The sequence below is a fragment of the Scardinius erythrophthalmus genome, assembly GCF_964197995.2.
Source record: "Scardinius erythrophthalmus genome assembly, chromosome: 8".
NCBI classification, from domain to species: domain Eukaryota; kingdom Metazoa; phylum Chordata; class Actinopteri; order Cypriniformes; family Leuciscidae; genus Scardinius; species Scardinius erythrophthalmus.
Genome location: NC_138228.1, coordinates 4,456,916 through 4,477,931, shown reverse-complemented (window position 1 = coordinate 4,477,931; position 21,016 = coordinate 4,456,916). Strand labels below are relative to the sequence as shown.

Here is a 21,016-nt window from a genome sequence, read left to right as displayed (position 1 = left end):
ATGATCTATGGCCTGTTTTATTGCTCCTTTACAGGTAATATTGTGAATGGCACAATTGCTCGCCAGATGGTTGACATGCTGGTTGAGTCATCCAGCAATGTAGAGATGATTCTCAAGTTCTTCGACATGTTCCTCAAACTGAAGGATATTGTGGCATCGGACGCCTTCCGTGACTATGTGACGGACCCTCGTGGCCTCATCTCCAAGAAAGACTTCTCCAAGGCTATGGACAGTCAGAAACAGTACACGCCATCTGAGATCCAGTTCCTGCTGTCTTGCTCCGAGGCCGATGAGAACGAGATGATCAATTTTGAGGAGTTTGCCGATCGCTTCCAAGAGCCAGCCAAAGACATCGGCTTCAACATTGCCGTGCTACTCACCAACCTCTCTGAGCATGTTCCCCATGACACCCGCTTGCAGAACTTCTTGGAGCAAGCCGAGAGCGTGCTGAACTACTTTCGCCCTTTCCTGGGCCGAATCGAGATCATGGGTGCCAGCAAGAGGATCGAGCGCATCTACTTTGAAATCAGCGAAGCCAACCGCAACCAATGGGAGATGCCTCAGGTCAGAGAGTCAAAGCGACAGTTCATCTTTGATGTTGTCAATGAGGGCGGTGAATCTGAGAAGATGGAGCTCTTTGTGAACTTCTGTGAGGACACCATCTTTGAGATGAACATCGCCTCACAGATCTCCGAGCAAGAAGAGGAGGTGATCGAGGATGAGGATGAAGAAAATGAAGAGGAGAGCGGTGGTGGAGGAAATGGAGAGGGAGAAGGAGAGGAAGGGAATGGAGAAGAAGCACCACCCGAATCCAGCTCAGCCTTTTCTGACTTCATCAAGAGCGTAGTGGACTTCATAAGCCTCTTCACTTTCCGCAATCTCAGGCGGCGTTACCGCAAAATCAGGAAAATGACCATAAAGGAGATGATTGTCGGTTTGGTGATGTTCCTTTATACTGTTCTCTTTGGCATCCTGCACTTCATCTACAGCGTCTGCAGAGGTTTCTTCATGCTCATCTGGAACACCCTCTTCGGAGGAGGTTTGGTGGAGGGAGCAAAGAAGATGACGTTGACAGAGATTCTGACTAACATGCCTGACCCGACTCAAGACGAGGTGCACGATGACCTTCCTCCAGAGCCAGGTGCAAGAAAAGTACAGGAATCAGGTGGAGCTGGTGAAGGAGAGGAGGGAGCAGGAGGAGGAGAGGATGAAGCAGAAGAGGGAGAAGAGGAAGATGGTGCAAGGCCGGGTTTTGGTCCTCATGGTGGTCTTGGAGACATGGGAGAAACTGAGCCAGAGGAGCCTCCAACTCCAGAAGGCAGTCCATTGCTGAAGAGAAAGCTGGTGAGTAAAAGAGTTTAGTGCTTGTACTGTAGCCTGATTGTTTATTAATGGTTGTTCGGCAAATTTTTACAGTCTTTTCAATATGAATCCATGTAATTGGGAATTTTGTTAGAGGGAGAAATACAGCCCCATGCTGATTCGCTGCTTGGTTTTAAAGTGACTTTTGCGTGAGCTGTGCTTCATACTCCGCTACACTATTGACTATAATACAATTTAGCTGAAAGTTTGATAATGTAACTGCACCTTAAGAGGGACCGTCCATGTGGATTGTCCCTTATGTTTTTTTTTGTGTGTAAACCACATCATTCTCCTTCAGTTTGTCAAATATAAAGGTACTTCTCACTAGAGTTCTTCACGGAGGACCCGTACGGGTTCGGGTCTATATTTTAAAGGGTCAGCCGAGTCCGGGTCAGGTCCCAATCTATTACTTTGGGTCCCGGGTCTGTTTAACATTGTGTGTAATACCCGAGTTGATCTGAGTACACCCAGCAGTGATCAGAGTCAGTCAGCGCTGTGTTTTGTAACTTGCAACTTATAAAATTAAGATGAGACAAGTGTGAGCTGGGGAAACAAGGTGAAAACAACACGAGCGACCCCAGCCGTCGGTAGCAGAGCGGCTGGAACAGTAAAAAAACTACATATTTCTAATCACCAACAAAATCTGAGATGAATTGTCACATGAATGCTTTCTTTGACGCTTGCTGAAATTGTGTTCAAAAGCTTATATTCCAGGTTGCTCCTAATGCGCATGTGCAGTCTCAAGCGCGCACTCTTTCTTTCTCCCATTTTTATAGTAATATTATGAATGAACCGTCTTGTTATATCTAAAATTTTTGGTCAGACTCGGCTCAGAGAGCACAGAGATGATTGCAAATAAGTAATGCTAAAATGCAAGTCGCATTTGTCATCCGTCATCGTGACAGCAAGTGGACTTTTAAAGCTTTTAATGGATGGAACTTTTCTCAGGTACAAGGGAAAAGGCTGCTAACTGGAGGGAAAAGGGTTTTAGGTAGACAAAGGGTTTTATTTTCGCAACTTGTTTATTGACTTGTTAATAGCAATTTGCTGCCGAATATGTGCCGAATCCAATCGGGTCCAGTCGAGTCTGTCTTCCCGGCTGGATTCAGGTCCAGCTTTTAAATAATAGACGGATCCACGTCGATTCTGGGTAGTACATTTATAATGATAATAATAATTCTTTACATTTATATAGCGCTTTTCTGGGTACTCAAAACGCTTTTACATGTGGAAGGGGGAATCTCCTCAACCACCACCAAAGTGCAGCTCCACCTGGATGATGATGTGACCGCAGCCATACTGCGCCAGAATGCCCACCACACACCAGTTTATTGGTGGAGAGGAGACAGTAGCCGCGTTTCCATTACCCTTCAAATTGCGCAAATTGAAATTGCGAATTGGAAATACGCTTTATCCGTTTATCACAAAAAAGTTTTCACGCTTACATGAGGTGGTTTTTCAGCCAATTCGAAAAAGGAATATTTCGCATAACTGCAATGGAAACAGTTTTTGCGCATTTACAGTCACCTGACTTAGAAAGCGCGGTGTGTTTGGACAGAATATGAGACAAGAGTTCTTTATTAAATTCAGCTGGATTCTAAACCTCATAGAGGGGCAACAATCAAGACCTCGGAGCAGAAATGAGAGAGAAACACCCAGAAACACCTCATATGTGCCGCTCACAGTAAGGGTCTTTCCTTGCCATTAATGCTTTGATTAACACGTCTACGTTTCCTTCCATTAATAATTATAATGTCTAGTGCAGTGGCTGTGATATATATAAACCTACCAACGTCCGTTGCCATGATTTTTGGAATGACTTATCACGAGAGGAAAATATGACGTTTTAGTCGCATAACATCGATTAATGGAAACGCCGTCATTTCGCAATAGTTTTTTATCGATATTTAGAAAAAATTGCAAAAGTTTTGTGCAAATCTGTAATGGAAACGCGCCTAGTGATGAAGCCAAGCAGTATATGGGAATGATTAGGAGGCGATGATGGACAGAGGCCAAGGGGCAAATTTGGCCACGATGCTCTTTCGATGGACATCCTTGGATTTTTAATGACCACAGAGAGTCAGGACCTCGGTTTAACGTCTCATGCGAAGAACGGAATTTATGACATTTCTCGGTTCTGTCCGGGTCCAACTTTCAGATAATAGACAAGATCCAGTGTCTCTTCGGGTACGAATTTTTGGACCCGTGAAGACCTCTTTGCTTTGTAGACTCATAATCTAAATCTCTCAATCTAAACATTCTTGTTTTCTCCTCATTGTTTTGTCGGGTATTTCAGATAAGCGAAGAAGGAGAGGGCGAAGCAGCAGCAGAGAAGGAGAAAGCAGAGGAAGAAGCAGCCCCAGAACCCGAAAAAGCAGAGTGAGTAATGGAGAACAAATGAGCAATTTTTTCCCCATATAAAATTCAAAGTCTTTCAGTCGAGAACAATTGTAAAGTCCTATTCATCACAATATAAAAAACTAATCCTTGGCTAATCCTTCTGTCTCTCAAAGTGTTGAAAATGGAGAGAAGGCCGAGAAGGAAGCAGAACCTGAGCCTGAGGAAAAACCAGAACAGCCAGAGGAGGTAAAAGAAAAGGCTAAAGCAAAGAAAGGCAAGAAGGAAGAGGAAGGAGGCTTTGAACTCTGGAATGAGCTCGAAATCCAAAGAATCAAATTCATGGTAATTGTATTGTACACTGTTTCTGATCCTTCACAGTTATGTAGAAATTATATTGTATTATATTTTTCATTTATCACTTTTGATTCTACCTGCATCTAAAACTACTTTCTCTTCTTCTAGAACTATCTGTCTCGCAATTTCTACAACCTGCGCTTCCTGGCTCTCTTTATCTCCTTTGCACTCAACTTCATTCTGCTCTTCTACAGGGTCAGTGTGATTTTAAAACAGGGGTTTTCAAACTGGGATCTGGGGACCCGAAAATAGTAGATAAAAATAAAAACATTTTAGTTAATGTGTGCATTTAAGGTGTTAATGAAGAAAGTTTAACATATTTCATTGTTGAACACATCAACATTCACCAAATTTGATATTACATTCAAATACATTTAATCATAGGATTAATTATGAGAGTTTTTAATTACATTGACAGACATAGTTTTTCATGTTAATCTCATATGTGCTGTCAACAAAATAAAAAAATATTTTCCGAATAATATTTAAAAAAAAAACATGTTTGAGTACAAAAACATTTATTTAATTTTGGAAACCATTATTATTAATTTTGTTGTCTTTGTAATGTCACACATTATAGATGGATTTTTTATGTAGTCCCTAATGATGCAGATTGGCTAATTTGCCTATTTTGCAGATTTGCTAATTTGCGATTTGTCTATTCATTTGAATTTGATTCTCAATTTATCCAGAATCGTGCATCTCCACTTGACAGCCATGTGATTTGCTGTAATAACATGTTTCAAGAACAAATTGGATTGAAGTCAGCTGTTTCCTCCTGTAGGTGTCCGACAGACGAGGAGACGAGGAGGAGGAGTTCGAGGGTTCGGCCATGTTTGAGGGCTCTGGTGTGTTTGAGGGCTCTGGTTTGTTCGAAGGCTCTGGTGTGTTTGAAGGCTCTGGTGTGTTTGAAGGCTCTGGTGTGTTTGAGGGATCTGGGGTGTTTGAAGGCTCTGAAGAGGAAGATGACGATGAAGGGTTTGTCTACTACTTCCTGGAGGAGAGCACTGGATATATGGAACCTTCTATGACGTTCTTTTCCGTCTTACACACCATCATTTCCTTCCTCTGTATCATCGGCTACAACTGTCTGAAGGTCAGGGGCTCTCTGTATTCTGTTATCATTTACTCACAGTTACCATCACGTCATTTTAAACCTGTGTGATCATTTCTTCTGTGAAACATGAGGAGATATTCAGTAGAATGTGACGCTGCTCTTCCAGTGAAAGCATGAAAAAATGACCATAAAAGCATCAATAATGTCCATATGACTTGTGCACGTCTTCTGAAGCCATGCAAAAGCTTTGTGTGAGAAAAATAAATTTTTTTATTATTTTTCACTGAAATCCTTCCCTTCAGTCTTGTATATTGAAGAAAGGATGGCAGATTTTTTATTTTTTAATTTGTGAAATATTCCTGTCAGGTGTTTGAGCTAGTATGAGCTGCTAACACTGTGTTTGTACTTGTCCAGGTTCCTTTGGTCATCTTTAAGAGAGAGAAGGAGCTGGCCCGTAAACTGGAGTTTGATGGTCTGTATGTAACTGAACAACCAGAAGATGATGACATCAAGGGCCAGTGGGACAGACTTGTCCTCAATACACCGTAATATCACTATTTTATTATTCGTATTATTTATAAATGTATCTCTGTGAAGACTGTGCAATCTGAAATGGCATTCCCTTTTATTTTACTCTCAGGAGTTTTCCGAACAACTACTGGGATAAATTTGTCAAGAGAAAGGTCAGGGGTGTGCTATACTTGTGTGTGCAGATATTTCGCTTCATGTATTGAGAGATGTTGAAGTCTGAGCGTGTTTATGGTGTGTCTGTGTTGCAGGTGCTAGAGAAGTATGGCGATATCTACGGTAGAGAAAGAATCGCTGAGCTTCTGGGCATGGATCTAGCATCTCTTGATGTCAGCGCTATGACACACGAGAAGAAGCCTCAGCCTGATCCCTCAATGTTCACATGGTACAGAAAGATGCAACACACACTCATAAGTCACCAAAATTTCAATATCCAACACAAGTAACAAGAAGTGATTCACTACCATAGCAAAAACGAATATGTCAATTGGGAGGGATGGGAATCCCTATTTTAAGACTAAGACTTTGACCAATTCAAATTAGACAGATCTACCTCTTTATTTCTCTGACTTTAAAAAGTTAGGACCAGTCTTGAAGAATACAATTAGATGACTAACTTTTAGTTTATGCAACGGGCCACATTTCCTTAAAGGGATAGTTCACCCAAAAAGGAAAATTCTGTCATCATTTACTCAACCACAGTTGTTCCAAACCCATAAGATTTTGGTTAAACAAAGCGTAAAAGATCCGCTTGATTCATATGGATTCGTTTACATTTTTGGATCTTTTACATTTTGGTTACCTGGACTTTAAATGGAGGAACAGAAACCTCACAAGTTTCATTAAAAATATCTTAATTTGTGTTTCGAAGATGAACGAAAGTCTTACGGGTTTGGAACGACATGAGGGCGAGTAGATGATGACAGAATTTCAATTTTGTATGGAACTAATCCTTTAAAAGTTTAATTGATGATTTTTGATGAAAAATGCAAATGATGAGACAATAAATTAATAAATAAATGTAAAAAAAATTATAAATAAATGTTAAACAATTCTTGCTATGATGTGTTTAGACTGATGTTATAATGGCTTTTTACAGTCTTTTTTAGTGGCGGTATAAATGCAATCCCATAATTAGATTAATAGATTGAAATAATATATTGGATTTATATATCCAATAAATAGATTTAAGAACAATAGTAAACAAAAACACTACACTGTTAACTACACTGTCATATTAACTCCTTGATTTAAATCTCACAGCAAAACAGTAAGTTGTAAGCTGTGTAGATATGATTCACTACAGCTATAGTTTACAGCTTATTAAAGTTATTTGTTTGGGAATTGATTGGACTATACTTCTCTTTATTTTTAAATCACTAAAAACGTGTCTCAAAAGAGTCATTTGTTTGGGAATTGAGCTAATCTGGTCATTCAGAATGTTTTTGATTCACTAAAATGAACCTATTCATAAGAGTCATTTGAGAATCGAACATCGAACTATCAAAGATCGAACTACTCATAAACATGATATGGTATAATAATTGTAAATAATTGGTATAATAGAATTGATATTCTGTTTTGCATTATACAATATCATGAATCCACAGGTTGACATCTTTCGACATCAAATACCAGATCTGGAAATTTGGAGTGGTGTTCACTGATAATGTGAGTTTCAGTAAAGACAAAACTGACTTTTTCCATATATGCAGTATATATATATATATGTGTGTGTGTGTGTGTGACCCTGGACCACAAAACCAATTCTTATGGGTCTTTTTTTTATTATTGAGTTTTACATCATCTGAAAGCTAAATAAAAATAAGCTTTCCATTGATGTATGGTTTGTTAGGATAGGACAGGAGATGCAACTATTTGAAAACCTGGAATCAGAAGATGCAAAAAAATCGAAATATTGAGAAAATCTCCTTTAAAGTTGTCCATTTATGTTCGCGATTGTGCTGCATTCACTCACAAAAATATTTTTTTGATATATTTAAGGTAGGAAGTTTACAAAATATCTTCATGGATCATGATCTTTACTAAATATCCTAATGATTTTTGGCATAAAAGAAAAATCGATCATTTTGACACTTACAATGTTTTGTTGGCTATTGCCACAAATATACCCGTGCGACTCGTGACTGGTCGAGGGTCACATATATCACTGAGGATATTCATAAGAATGATTATTCATTTGGATTCTCTTTTGCTCTTAGACGTTCCTGTATCTGGTTTGGTATATGGTCATGTCATTCCTTGGCCACTACAACAACTTCTTCTACGCCTGCCATCTGCTGGACATCGCCATGGGCGTCAAAACCCTGCGCACCATCCTGTCCTCTGTAACCCACAATGGAAAACAGGTACAGCTCTCAGAGATCAGATTATTAGCCGAGATTTTACAGACATCTGTTCTAGATATGAATGTTGATGATGACTGTGTTTTAGCTGTTGATGACGGTGGGTCTGCTGGCTGTGGTGGTCTACCTCTACACCGTTGTGGCCTTCAACTTCTTCAGAAAGTTCTACAACATGAGTGAGGATGAAGATGAACCGGACATGAAGTGTGACGACATGATGACTGTAAGTGGTTCTGCATTTGGTTGAATTCCACTCTCTCGTTTCCCGCCTGACCGTGATCATGTGTTCTCTCTCAGTGTTATCTGTTCCACATGTACGTGGGTGTGCGAGCCGGTGGCGGGATAGGAGATGAGATCGAGGATCCGGCTGGAGACGAGTATGAACTTTATCGTGTGGTCTTCGACATCACCTTCTTCTTTTTTGTCATTGTAATCCTGCTGGCCATCATTCAAGGTGAGGAACGTGTTTCGTTAGAGAGCTTTAGACCCTGTGGGTTATTTAGTACTCTGTAAATTGAGTTTTGACATGATGTTTGCATTGTGTGCAGGTCTGATCATTGATGCCTTTGGTGAGCTGAGAGATCAGCAGGAGCAGGTCCGAGAGGACATGGAGGTACAACTGCTCTTTATATACTTTCATACTTCACTCAAGTATGCAAAATGTCATTTAAATCTATAGAGCTGACAGTAACTAATCTCAGTGTTTTTTTTGTTTTTGGTATAATTTTTTCACATAAGCCCACCCCTAAATGGACATAGAAACAAAACAATCTGCTCACTTTATGTGTAAATCAAGTCTCTTTGTTGCTAAATGGGTGCTTTATGGACAGAATAAGCAGCTAAATGGTGTTTAGTCAAAGGCCGTGCTTACAGCTGGTGTTAAGATGCGTTTTGTTCGATCGGATCACAAGTAGACGAGGGAGACACATTCCTGTTCACACCTGGTGTTTTAATCCGTCTCTTTTGTCCACTTTCAATCACTTCTGTCCTGATTTCTTTGAGTGGAGGGTCTATGGGTGGGTAAATGTATGGGCTTTTTCAGATCTTTCGATCTGATGTTCGAAATAAGCTCATGCAATTTACGTATGAACGCATAATACAATATTATTGCGATACTCCAAGACATATGATAAATGGTTAACAGAAAATGTACAGTTTATTAAAATGCTATATGAAATGAACAGGCTTGGACTTGGTGCTGAAACCCAATGCACAGGACAATAGAGACACCAGAATAACAATATTCATGAGTCTGAAGCTGAAAATACACAATTATTTTAGATGAATATGCTTGCTCTGTCACTGAATAATGTAGGCCACTTTTTACTGGTAACATCAGACATTTGGCATTATCAGGACCCACAAATTTTCCCCCATTGAATTATTATACATTATATTCAACATCTATATATAGTAGTTTAATGTAGTACTGACACTAAAACTCTGAAAACTTGTTTTTTTCTCACACTGTCATTTTTATTTTGGGGGAACAACACACAATACATATTGTTGCATTTTTGTATTGCGATAAATTGTGACACAATATATTGTTACACCCCTACTAAATAGGTCATTTTTGTTTGTTAAATTAGTAATTAAATTTTTTTTTAATATATTTTTGGGCTTTTTGTGGCTTTATCGGATAGGTCAGTGTAGAGATCAGACAGGCGGGGTGGAGAGAGAGGAATGGGATTAGTAAACGACCTCGAGCTGGGAATTGAACTACAATCTGCCATGTTGTCAATGTCATGTAACTTGCGTTCTCAGTTCACACATTCTCTCCTGTGGAATCAAGGGGTACTAAAGTACTAAAGAGTCCATTAGATGTGCATTTTGGAATCTTGGCAGAAGTAACTGGTCATCCACCTTCTTCTTTTTTACCTATTGTTTTATGAGTACTACTCATTTCACACACTAATTTTTGCTTACTGTGTAGTAGGGAATTATCTTATTCAGACTAAACTTTAACTAGCTTTCTAGATCCTTTAACTAGATCCTCTTCAAACTGTTGCTTTGCCATGACAGTGGTTAACCTCAGAGGAAACTGACTGTTGCAGAAGCTTTTGCTAATCTGTGCCATAGCGCCCCTTGTGACAATCCTGAGAATGCATACCTGTGTTAAGCATTACAGTTTGACACATTCTGAAAAATGATCATATTTTTGTTGTTTTTCCAAAGACTAAGTGTTTCATCTGTGGAATTGGAAGTGACTACTTTGACTCGACTCCGCATGGCTTCGAAACGCATACGTTGGAGGAGCACAATTTAGCCAACTACATGTAAGTATATAGTAAATACTTTTGTTTATTGAGAAAGAGTGCGAGCTAATTTTTTTCTTTCCTCATTTTGAAACCGTGTCTTTTCCGCCGTGCAGGTTCTTCCTGATGTACTTAATCAATAAAGACGAAACGGAGCACACAGGACAGGTCAGTGTCTTTCTTATTCAAAAAAAATAAACTGGAACAACAACAGAATTCAGCTTTTATCTAAACGGGCATACATTATAAATATAATATTACAATACCGTTCAAAAGTTTGGGGTTGGTAAGACTTTATTTGTGTCCTTGTTACATATGTTACATGTACTTACCATAGTAATAACAGTAAATTATGCATATTTACATGCAACTAACCCTCAACCAAACCCTAACCCTATAGTAAGTACATGTAGTTGCTTAATATTACTCAGTACTTAAATATATAATTACACTGTAACAATGACACCTTAAAATAAAGTGTAACCCATTTTTTTATGTTTTTGAAAGTCTTTTATTTGATCAAAAATACAGTAAAAGCATTATTGCCAATTAAAAAATTTAAAAACTTAATTTATTCCTGTGATGGCAAAGCAGAATTTTTAACAAGAAACATTTATTATTATTATCAGTGTTGAAAACAGTTGTGCTGCTTAATATTTTTTGTGAAGACCATCATTCCTTTGATTTTTTTTTTTCAGGATATTTTGATGAATAGAAAGTTTTTGCATTTATTTGAAATATAAATATTTTGTAACATTATAAATGTCACTTTTGATCAATTTAATGCCTTGCTGAATAAATTAATTTTTTCTTACTGACTTATCTTTTGATATACATACACATTTGAATGCTTTTTCTAAATGTACACTTACAACATTAGATTTGATTGTTCTCTCTTTCTAGGAGTCATACGTATGGAAAATGTATCAGGAGCGATGCTGGGACTTCTTCCCTGCCGGTGACTGTTTCAGGAAGCAGTACGAGGATCAACTTGGCTAACGGCCTGGAAAAGTGTGTGTTTGTGTGTACGAGTATAATTTCTGGAATTAAGTTCAAAGAGAAAATTGTGAAAAATAACTAAAAGAAGGGAACAAGGGATAAATGACTGACTGTAGCCTTGATTTGACTCTCACGACCCTCGTCTTCAGTCAACACATCACACTAACTCGCTTATAATACTGAAAACCTTTCATTTCCCCCTGTGTTTGACTAAACGAGAAATGAACAAACATTGTTCGTTCGAAGAAAGTATTTTAAACTGTATATATATACACTAAATGGCCTTTACTTCTCCACTAAGGACTTTTTTTTTTATCAAATCAAGCCAAAATGAAAAAAACACCCCTTAACAAAGCCTTCCTTTCTGTCCTTTTCGTCTGTCACTATGAATCGAAAAAAAATCTCAGTGCCTAATGTTGAATCTTAACAGTACGGTGAGGATTTAAGTATGATAGTCTGTAGGGATCTTTTTATGTGTAGAGTAGCTGTCTAGATCTTTTAATTTTAGCATATATAATATAGCTTTATGTTTATTTATTCACGTACACCACAGAAATATAGCCATACGAGTGGGAGCACCCTGCTCTGTGACTTATATATAGAGCATTTTGACGAATATCGAGCCAGGCTTTTTCCCTGGTGTATGGAGCGAATGGGAGAATGCGTGCAAGCGAAATATCTTAATACCATTTTATTCTCAAGAGGAAAGTATCACGATCCCAAGATTTCTTTCTCGCATTACAAATGGACAAAATGAGAAGTTTTAACTTTGTAAAAGTTTTGCACTCTAGAGTCTTATAATGGGATGCTGTATCTATGCCAAGCACACACTTCCAATGTGTCCTGCTTACACAATGCTGATGCTGTATTACAAATATAGAGAGGTGGAGAGAACCCGTCCTCTCTAGATTTACAAGACAATGTCCTTTCACTCTGATTATGGAAAGAAGCATTATCATGTCTGTTTGTAATAGTAATTTTGCTATTCTGTCAGCTAAGAACTTGACATGTGTCGTTCAGATAGCAAGATGGCAACTTAATTTATCCACTTAAATACATAGATGATATATTTTTGTTTGATTAAGATACTCTGAACTCATTGTGTCACAACCGAGTATTTATTATGTACCTTTTTTGGTGGGGGGATTTAGGTCAGAATTTAGTATAAAAGTGGAAAACGAATGTGAGCTAGATTAAGTTAACAGTGCTAACAAGACAAGTTTTTGCCTTTTAGATTTTTATTCTTCTTTTTGGCGAAATTCACTTTATTTTTGTTGAATATAGATGAAGTGTGTAGGCGTAGGTCTCTGATATTTGTGCATCAGACATCTTAAAGCGACTGAAACAAACTCACAACGCGTGTGTTCTGCACATTAGGAGCGTGTGTTGAGGTCTTTTGGTGTGTTTTGCTCTGAGAGCTCACAGAGGGAAGAAATCAATTCACTTGTCTGGATCTGACTGTGTATCAGGCTGAATCCTGTTTCAATGCACATTAAACAGATTCCACTATTTTAAGAGCACTTCTGGCTGAATTCTGTTTTGTTTACCGTGAAAGTTACTATTTCTTATCTTTGTGTCTTTTGTGCTTAATCAGTGCTTGCATGTTCTTATATTTTTATGATTTGTTTAGGCCTTACTGTATAATACATGTCTTATACTACTGTGCAATTAATCAGTATGCATTGTAAATGTGCAATTCTACAGGTATTTACAGAAGTATATGGATTAGTATAGTAGTATCAATATACCACTAGGTGGCGACGAGTGACTGTCTTTATGAGCGAGTCATTGAATCATTAATTTACCCAATTTGTTTAAACACACATTCTGAAGCAAATCAAGTGACTGTCTTTATGAGCGAGTCATTGAATCATTAATTTACCCAATTTGTTTAAACACACATTCTGAAGCAAATCAAGTGACTGTCTTTATGAGCGAGTCATTGAATCATTAATTTACCCAATTTGTTTAAACACACATTCTGAAGCAAATCAAGTGACTGTCTTTATGAGCGAGTCATTGAATCATTTGCTCAGCCTATTCGTTTAAACACTGATTCATTCGAACAAATCAAGCAACTGTTTCTGAATTCGAAACTAGGGCTGTACGATATTGGAAAAAAATGACATTGTGATATTTCGTTTTTTTGCAATATACATTGCGAAATTAAAACAATTTCACTTGATGACTTAAATAGTTCTTTTTGGACAGAATGGATCATTCTAAAATGACAGGTAAGTGCACCTGCATATAAAAAAAGAAGAAAATCACATTTACTCAGAAGACTTTTTAATGTGATCTAGGGCTCATGACAAAATCATAATTGTTCATTATTTGCCTTGATATTTAAATTGTGATTATTAGGGAGGGGGAGGAGGAGGGGAGGCGGGGATGGGAGGGTAACAAAACACTTAATCATTTGCTCAACCAGTTTGTTCAAACACAATGATTCATTCAGGAACAAATATAGGTGACTGTGTTAATGAGCGAATGTGATCCACTCGACCAATCCTTTCAAACACTGATTCATTCTGGAACCAAACAAGTGACCGTGTGTGTCAATCAATCACTTAACTAATTTGTTCAAACCCACCGATTCACTCAGGAATAAAACACCGCCACAACCGGGTGTTGTTCAGTGTGAATGAGTCCGCTGCTGCTTCGTTTGGAGCTATTTTCATTGGCGGAAATAAGTTACTTAATCTTCATGTTTATTAAATTGAATATTAAAAGAAATATCTTGCCAAATCACAGTCATGATGATATACGGAACAACAGCATTCTTGCTTGTGTGATATTGCTCAAGTATATAATAATATAATATCCTCCTGAGACCCAGAAAAAAGTTTTTTTTAGGTTTTTCATGTCATCACATTGTTTAGAGCATAAGAAACAAATGATAAAAATGTATATTTTATTCATATGTTATGCTATGTCCTAGTGGACACCAGGACTCAGTTGTTTAAAAAATAAAATGACATGAAATTATATGTATTTTTTTTCAGTCACAAATAAATGTTGGGGTTTCAGGATTTATTTCAACTAAAATTTGTATAAAGATGATTCTCAACTATGTTATGAAAGACGTAACGGAATGAATTGATACACCATTTTACTTTATGCAATATGTGGGTAAAATGGCCATAAATTAACAATTCCATTCAATGCAATGTATCTATACACTGTATCTAATCTGCACATTAATGTGTTCTTGGAGCAACATTTAATGAAAAAAGAAGTGTAATAGTTGGAGTAATAATTAGCAACATTTTAATAATAATATTTAATATTTCCATATTCACTTGTTGTGTCTCCCAAAATGCCTGACCAACATGATTTAGGTCCTGATGTCCTCTACAGTGGACATGAAATCAATGCCATTTTTTTATTTGAAACCCTATAACGTTTTCCTGAAATATTGGTTTATGAAATACAATTTGAAAAGTAGTCCGATTTAAATTATAATTACAATATATTAGCATTTTCCATAAGAGTGCTACATTTGATCACTAAATTAATGTCAGACATTTTTAAAGACCAAGGATAAGTTGTTTTCATGAAACCTCCAAACATTTGGTATCTCTGAAAAGTCACGTGACGTCAGAGAAATTCACTAAAATATAATGTCCACTACAGTGGACAAAAGTCTATTCCTGGGTCCCAGGAGGAGATAAATAATATTATTCAGTGTTGCCTAACCAAATGCTCAACATATGAATTGATTCTGTTTAACATCACATATTTTGGGACATGATGTCTCTGAGTATTATAGCTACATTATAGTGCTGAAATTGTTATATAACTAGCTGACTGTCATGACAACAATAAAATAATAAAAATGATTATTTGAGCAAGCCTCTCTCGAATCTTCCCAAAGAGCTCCTGAAAAAACAAATGACTCGGTGCTTATTTCCCCACAGTATCTCAGAGAAGGGCAAGGCATTGCTGATACCATTCATAGTGATTCAGTGGAACATGCTTTTCATTTAGTGATTCATTTGTGGAACAACGTTATTCAGCATCTCTTTTTCGGTTTTGCTCCTGGTTCTACTTTTCAGATGCTTTGGTGCTCGTACTGACCTCCACATGATGATTTTCAGATCTGCTTTCCTGTGGGAAGTGAACTGAAGGTGTTTATGAATGAGCATTTGTGTGAATTCCCTCCAGTTTGAACTCTTTTGTCAGTTTAACATCAAGAAATTGAAGGAGATTATACAGCACATCCACTTCTGAACATAAAGCTAGAAACACCCCAAAAGACGAAACAAACAGTTGCTTAATTTTCATAAAATCATATTATAAATCAATACTAATATTTTCTGAATTTGTAAATTCGCGTTATCAATAACAGGAATACATTATAACAGAATTGCATTACAGCAGAATAAGGAAGGCATTCAAATTCACACATATATTCTTATTTTATTGAATATATAACACGCATGCTTCCTATAACATTTCAACATTTAGATTTAAGATCAAGATCAATTTATTTGCTTCATCATAACTTTATTATATAATTAGCATTTATGACAAAAATACAATAATTAAATGTAATATTCAACTTAAAACAATATTATCATAATAAATATTACACATTTATTTTTAAATAATTTATTTTTATTTATCTTTTTTATATTACATTTAAAATAATATTGTCAGGGGTCGCTGTAGAAGAAATGCAGGACTCAGGAGGTACTCAAACAGATCTTTAATCTGATAATAAAACAATACCCAGGGCCCAGTTTTTCAAAAGTAATCCAGTGGGATTTCGGATCACGGATTGGATCAAATCTTGGAAATGGGTTTTTCAAAAGCAAAAGAGGGATTCTGAACTAAGATCAGATCATGTAATCCGATCTTAAATTTGATCTGGATCAAACCTGCCCTTTGGGTTTTTCAGAACTTTGAACTCGGTTTGGGATCTATTTGATCCAAAAAAACAGGATTATCCTGATCCCATCAGAAGGGTGGATTCAGTTGTGATTTTTCGAACCAAATAAAACCAGAGAGGTTTTTTTTTTTAAGTGAATGAACACAAAATCAATATTTACTGGTGATGATATATACATTTCTTCATATTTGAAGCATATATGAAGCATGTCACATCTAATGAGATATGGTAAAACAACAAAATCTGCAATTTAACATTATAACAAAATAAGGAAAGTAAAATGTTTCTGTTTATAACAGTGTTTCTGTTTCTTAAAATTAAAATAAACAATGGTTATTTGTGGCCACCGGTATTTTGCCAACTGTTGTTCTTTGCTAAGCCAGTAGGCTACACTGTTGGTTCCATTTAAGGCTCTAGTAAACAGGATTTGGTGATCCTGAAAAGTTCCTATCCGGATCAGATTGATCCAATCCGATGTTGCTTTGAAAAACTGGCTCAAAAGTAAGCTGGATTACGTGATCACGGATCGCAAAAAAAAGGATTACTAAATCCGGATCAATTTTATCCGGATTAAACCTTTTGAAAAACCGGGCCCAGGAGATTTAATCAAAGGATACAAACCTGGGGTAAGTGAGAACAGAGGGCCTATATACAAGAGCAAACAAAGGAGCTGACGAGATCATTAAACACACTTCTGAACAGAATACTCTAATCAAATCAGTTACCATGGAGACAAACAGGTGAGGAACAACTAATTAAACACAAACTGAACAGAAAAACAAACTCTAAACATGAATAATCAAACTCAAAATTTGACAAATATGATATTAAATTATATTATAAGTAACAATGACATACGAAGAGTAATACTGTCATATACATACACACTTAATAATAAAACAAAATAATAAAAACAGAGACAGATCAGTTTCACCATCCATTTAATAGTTTCATGTCACATTTGTATGACAATCATCCTCCATTAGTCATTTCTATTTGTTGAGCAACTTGGGATAATAGTAATAGTGCATATTTAATCCTAAAACACCTCTTAATCACCCAGGTGTCATCCGCACTATCGTCACCTGTGAGAATTTCCACATTAGTTTTGTTTCCGTAATCATCACACAAAACCTTGCCTATATGTGATTAATGTGTAACTAGTGTCTCATTCTGACACTCTCGGGACAATGAGGAGTGAAACAGGCTTAGACCATCAGCCACCGCTTCATTCTCTCTCTTCTCCTATAGGAACGTCTGATCTCACTAAAGCTCAGAAATATTCATAATCCTCAATATGATTCAGTGTGTGCAGTTCTTACCTGTGGAAATCTAAGGTTGTTGGGAAGGGTGTGTTTCATGACTCATGACTCATTACTAATTATCACACAAAACTGTAAAACATCAGCACATGTTTCTCCAGCAAATCATACAAAGGAGTGTCTGATATTAATGAAGATGGTAAGTTCAAATTTAGTGTTTAATAGTAACATTAAACTGTTAAAACAGTCATGTAGAACATTTTACAAGAACAAAAAAAAAAAGTCAAATTGTGAAATATTACTGTTTTCAATGTGAATATGTTTTAAAAGTAATTTATTTCTGTGATCAAAACTGAATTTTCAGCATCATTACTCCAGTCTTCAGTGTCACGTGATCCTTCAGAAATCCTTTGCTGCTTAAAGCTACACTGTGTAATATTTTAAGTTGATTTTTAGCAAAAAACACTTTGTTCTTTCAAAATTATACATTCTCATTAATGTGTAATCACTTCAACCAACTATAATTAAGTATTCCCGTAAGAGTATAATCTGCAATTTAGAATACAAGCGAGTCGCTCGAATGGCGGAAGCCATGTTGTGCATCCATCTTGAAAATACATTAGACAAAGAGGGACATACCTGGAAATTCAAGCTTCGCCTTTTGCGTTTTTACATCAGTGGCACTGTGACGAATGCGAGGGGGAGATTACTCGCGACTGGCGGCAGATTTGAAATAATATGCCCACCGTAGGAGTTAAAATCGTCTTCCGTGAGCAATTAACCTCATATAAAAAAATAAAAAAAACCTTTCCTTTTCCTTTAAATCCTTGCTTGACAGGCTTATGCTACTCTGAACAATGCCTGAACTTCGTATTTTGAGCACTTCTTGCATTGTTTTTTACCTCTTCATGATGACTCGCTTAATTTAGTCCTAATAAGTCGCTTTGGACAAAAGCGTCTGCTAAATAGAAGAAGCTCTATGACTCAGTGCTTCAGAAGCTCTATGACTCAGCTTATCACAATAATATTCTCAGGTTGGCTGACAATATAGCTTCTAATCCCATGCATATTTTGCACAAAGAGTTTGAACTACTACCGTCAAAGCGGAGGTATAGAGTTCCCAAATTTAATAAGGTGAAGTTGAAACACTCTTTTATGCATCAGGCAATCCTAGCGCTGAACAACAACAAAAAAAAACCTAATCAGAGATCAAGAGTATTGGGATGGTGGGGTTGATGGATAAATGTTGTATTGAATGTATAATTGTGTGGTTTGAGTGAATGTCAATGTTGAATGTATGTTAAATGTTGTGGTAAACATGGATATTGTCATGTAAGAAAAATTTCAGACCTCAGTCTGACAATAAAGTATAAAGTAAGTAAGTAAGTAAGTAAGTAAGTAAGTAAGTAAGTAAATGACTAAATGTAAAGCACCCTCGGAATGGGAGGGGCTATAAAGTAATATTCAGTTGGTAGTCATAAACAATTTCACCGCTAGATGGGAGAAAATCCTACACAGTGCAGCTTTAACGTATACAATGTTTAAAAAAATATTTATGCGACATAAATGTTTACACTTTAATTCATTTCAGTTTAATGCATCATTGTATAAATGTGTTTAAAACTCCAAAATTGGAACATTTAATTAGATGTAGAACTACTCATTGGCTAATTCCAGAAACTGTAAAGATTTGGGTAAATAATCACAATGCTTCTCAGAGCAGAAATGATTGATAGTCATGTTTAGTTCTCTAAGCATCAGACAAAGAAATGCAGGATGGCTCGTCGACATTGTGGTCTGTCGTGCAGCCTTAAAACTAAAGCAAGAGCTGTTGTCATTTAAGATCACACTTCCTGTATCGCAGGAAACTTGTGCCACAACAATACATCCGTGTGTGTGTGTGTATTCTCACATAACTCTTCGCATGGGTACAATGCGATTTTCATTCCATTTGATTTAATTTTTGTGACGTTTAATTCATGTACACTTAATTTCTTTATTAATGCAACAATTATTCTTGCTCTTTTGTGGTTTATACTGAATAACCAGGGGGACTGTGGTGAATGTGGTCTTGTCTTGAGTTGTGTCCTGTGGTCATACAGTGTGTCGAGTCATAGTTAGACTCACTGTAACACGGATTGTTGGAGAGTAAACAAGAATATCTTAGGTTGCAGTGTAATGTAGCTTAGCTTTTACTAATGTAGTTTAGATAGGTCAGCCAAAAATCAAAATTATGTCATTATTAACTCACCCACATGTCGTTTCCATCCATTTATGACCTCCTTTCTTCTGTGAGGGGAAAAAACATAAAATGCTATGAAATTTGCTCAAGCTTTAGACATGTACTTTCCCTCTTTAAACACTGGAGGGAGACAATCTAGATGCATTGGACGATATCGACACACAAATGTAAACTATATGTAACACAAAGTCATAATCTAGTTAAATCAAATGACCAAGTTAGTTAAACATTCCCCCTCTATGATATATATGGCATTTTTATTGAAGAAGAGCTCTTCTGGTAAGTGTTGGGATCACTTATAAGTCACATATTAAACGTTATAACTTTGTTTGTTTAATTACAGCATGCTTGTAATGATCGACATTTATTGACGTGTGTACATGGGTGTGATTTGTAAAAGTATGTTCTTTTGTGGTTAGGTTAAGCTTAAATATTTTTATTAAGAACTGTGTTTGTCCATGTGTCTTAAGGTGATCAAAACGATGTGATAGTCTATTTGATATATGAGATATTTTGTCCGCCTTGTAATTATTGAAATTTTTTTATATATATATATTTATAAATCTTACTGGATCATATTTGATACATTATATTTTTTAAAGGGATAGTTCACCCAAAAATAAAACGTCTGTCATCATTTACTCACCCTCAAGTTGTTCCAAGCCTGTATAAATTGATTTCTTCTGCTGAACACAATTAAAAATATATTTTGACGAATGTTCGTTACCAAACAGTTGAGTGGCATCATTGACTTCCATGGTAGGAAAAAATACTCTGGAAGTCAATGGTGCCCCAAACTTGCTTTACTTGATTATCCATGCAATCTTTAAATATCATGTTAGATACAACAGACTTGAGGAACAGTCAAGTTTGTATTTATTTCTCAAACATCACTGTATTGCATTGTATTATATGTTTTGTCCCCCACAATTAAACTACAGAGCTTCGATCATAAAACAAAACATTTAAATATCATGTAGGCTTATAAGACATAGGCTATTATTAGGAGGTATTGAGTGACAACTAATATACTGTTATAATATATATTTTGATATATCAAAAGTGTTAACTTTTGGCCATACAAATAACATCTGCACCAAAGTGCATATTTTGCTCAGTTTGGGCCTCTGAATAAAACTCTAATATATGATATGGGTCATAAAATCTTGACGTATCAAATATGCTTATATTTTGTATTAATATACAATAAACTGTTCCATTTAAAAAAAAAATGTTTGATATTTTTGACTAGGCTATTATTTCATATGTCGGGCTTTACAGGGTTAAAGGCCTTGGCCAGAGCCAGTAGTGGGCGTGGCATTTAAAGGTCTGCGTGAGGGCTCGCTACGGTGTG

At 36.5% G+C, this 21,016-nt stretch overlaps 1 protein-coding gene across 4 annotated transcripts in view; it reads left to right on the top strand.

Moving 5' to 3' along the window:
• Window positions 1-12,784, top strand: part of ryr1b (ryanodine receptor 1b (skeletal)) — a 135,668-nt gene extending 122,884 nt beyond the window's left edge. For all 4 annotated transcript variants that reach the window (XM_081372215.1, XM_081372213.1, XM_081372214.1 and 1 more), the window contains 16 exons: window positions 35-1,344; window positions 3,659-3,741; window positions 3,876-4,044; window positions 4,165-4,251; window positions 4,841-5,152; window positions 5,528-5,658; window positions 5,754-5,796; window positions 5,893-6,026; window positions 7,252-7,312; window positions 7,864-8,010; window positions 8,096-8,230; window positions 8,305-8,461; window positions 8,556-8,620; window positions 10,186-10,286; window positions 10,382-10,433; window positions 11,169-12,784. In XM_081372215.1, coding sequence (XP_081228341.1) covers window positions 35-1,344; window positions 3,659-3,741; window positions 3,876-4,044; window positions 4,165-4,251; window positions 4,841-5,152; window positions 5,528-5,658; window positions 5,754-5,796; window positions 5,893-6,026; window positions 7,252-7,312; window positions 7,864-8,010; window positions 8,096-8,230; window positions 8,305-8,461; window positions 8,556-8,620; window positions 10,186-10,286; window positions 10,382-10,433; window positions 11,169-11,264 — 3,083 coding nt within the window. In that variant the 3' untranslated portion in view covers window positions 11,265-12,784. The remainder of the gene's footprint in view (window positions 1-34; window positions 1,345-3,658; window positions 3,742-3,875; window positions 4,045-4,164; window positions 4,252-4,840; window positions 5,153-5,527; window positions 5,659-5,753; window positions 5,797-5,892; window positions 6,027-7,251; window positions 7,313-7,863; window positions 8,011-8,095; window positions 8,231-8,304; window positions 8,462-8,555; window positions 8,621-10,185; window positions 10,287-10,381; window positions 10,434-11,168) is intronic.
• Window positions 12,785-21,016: the final 8,232 nt, after the last annotated feature.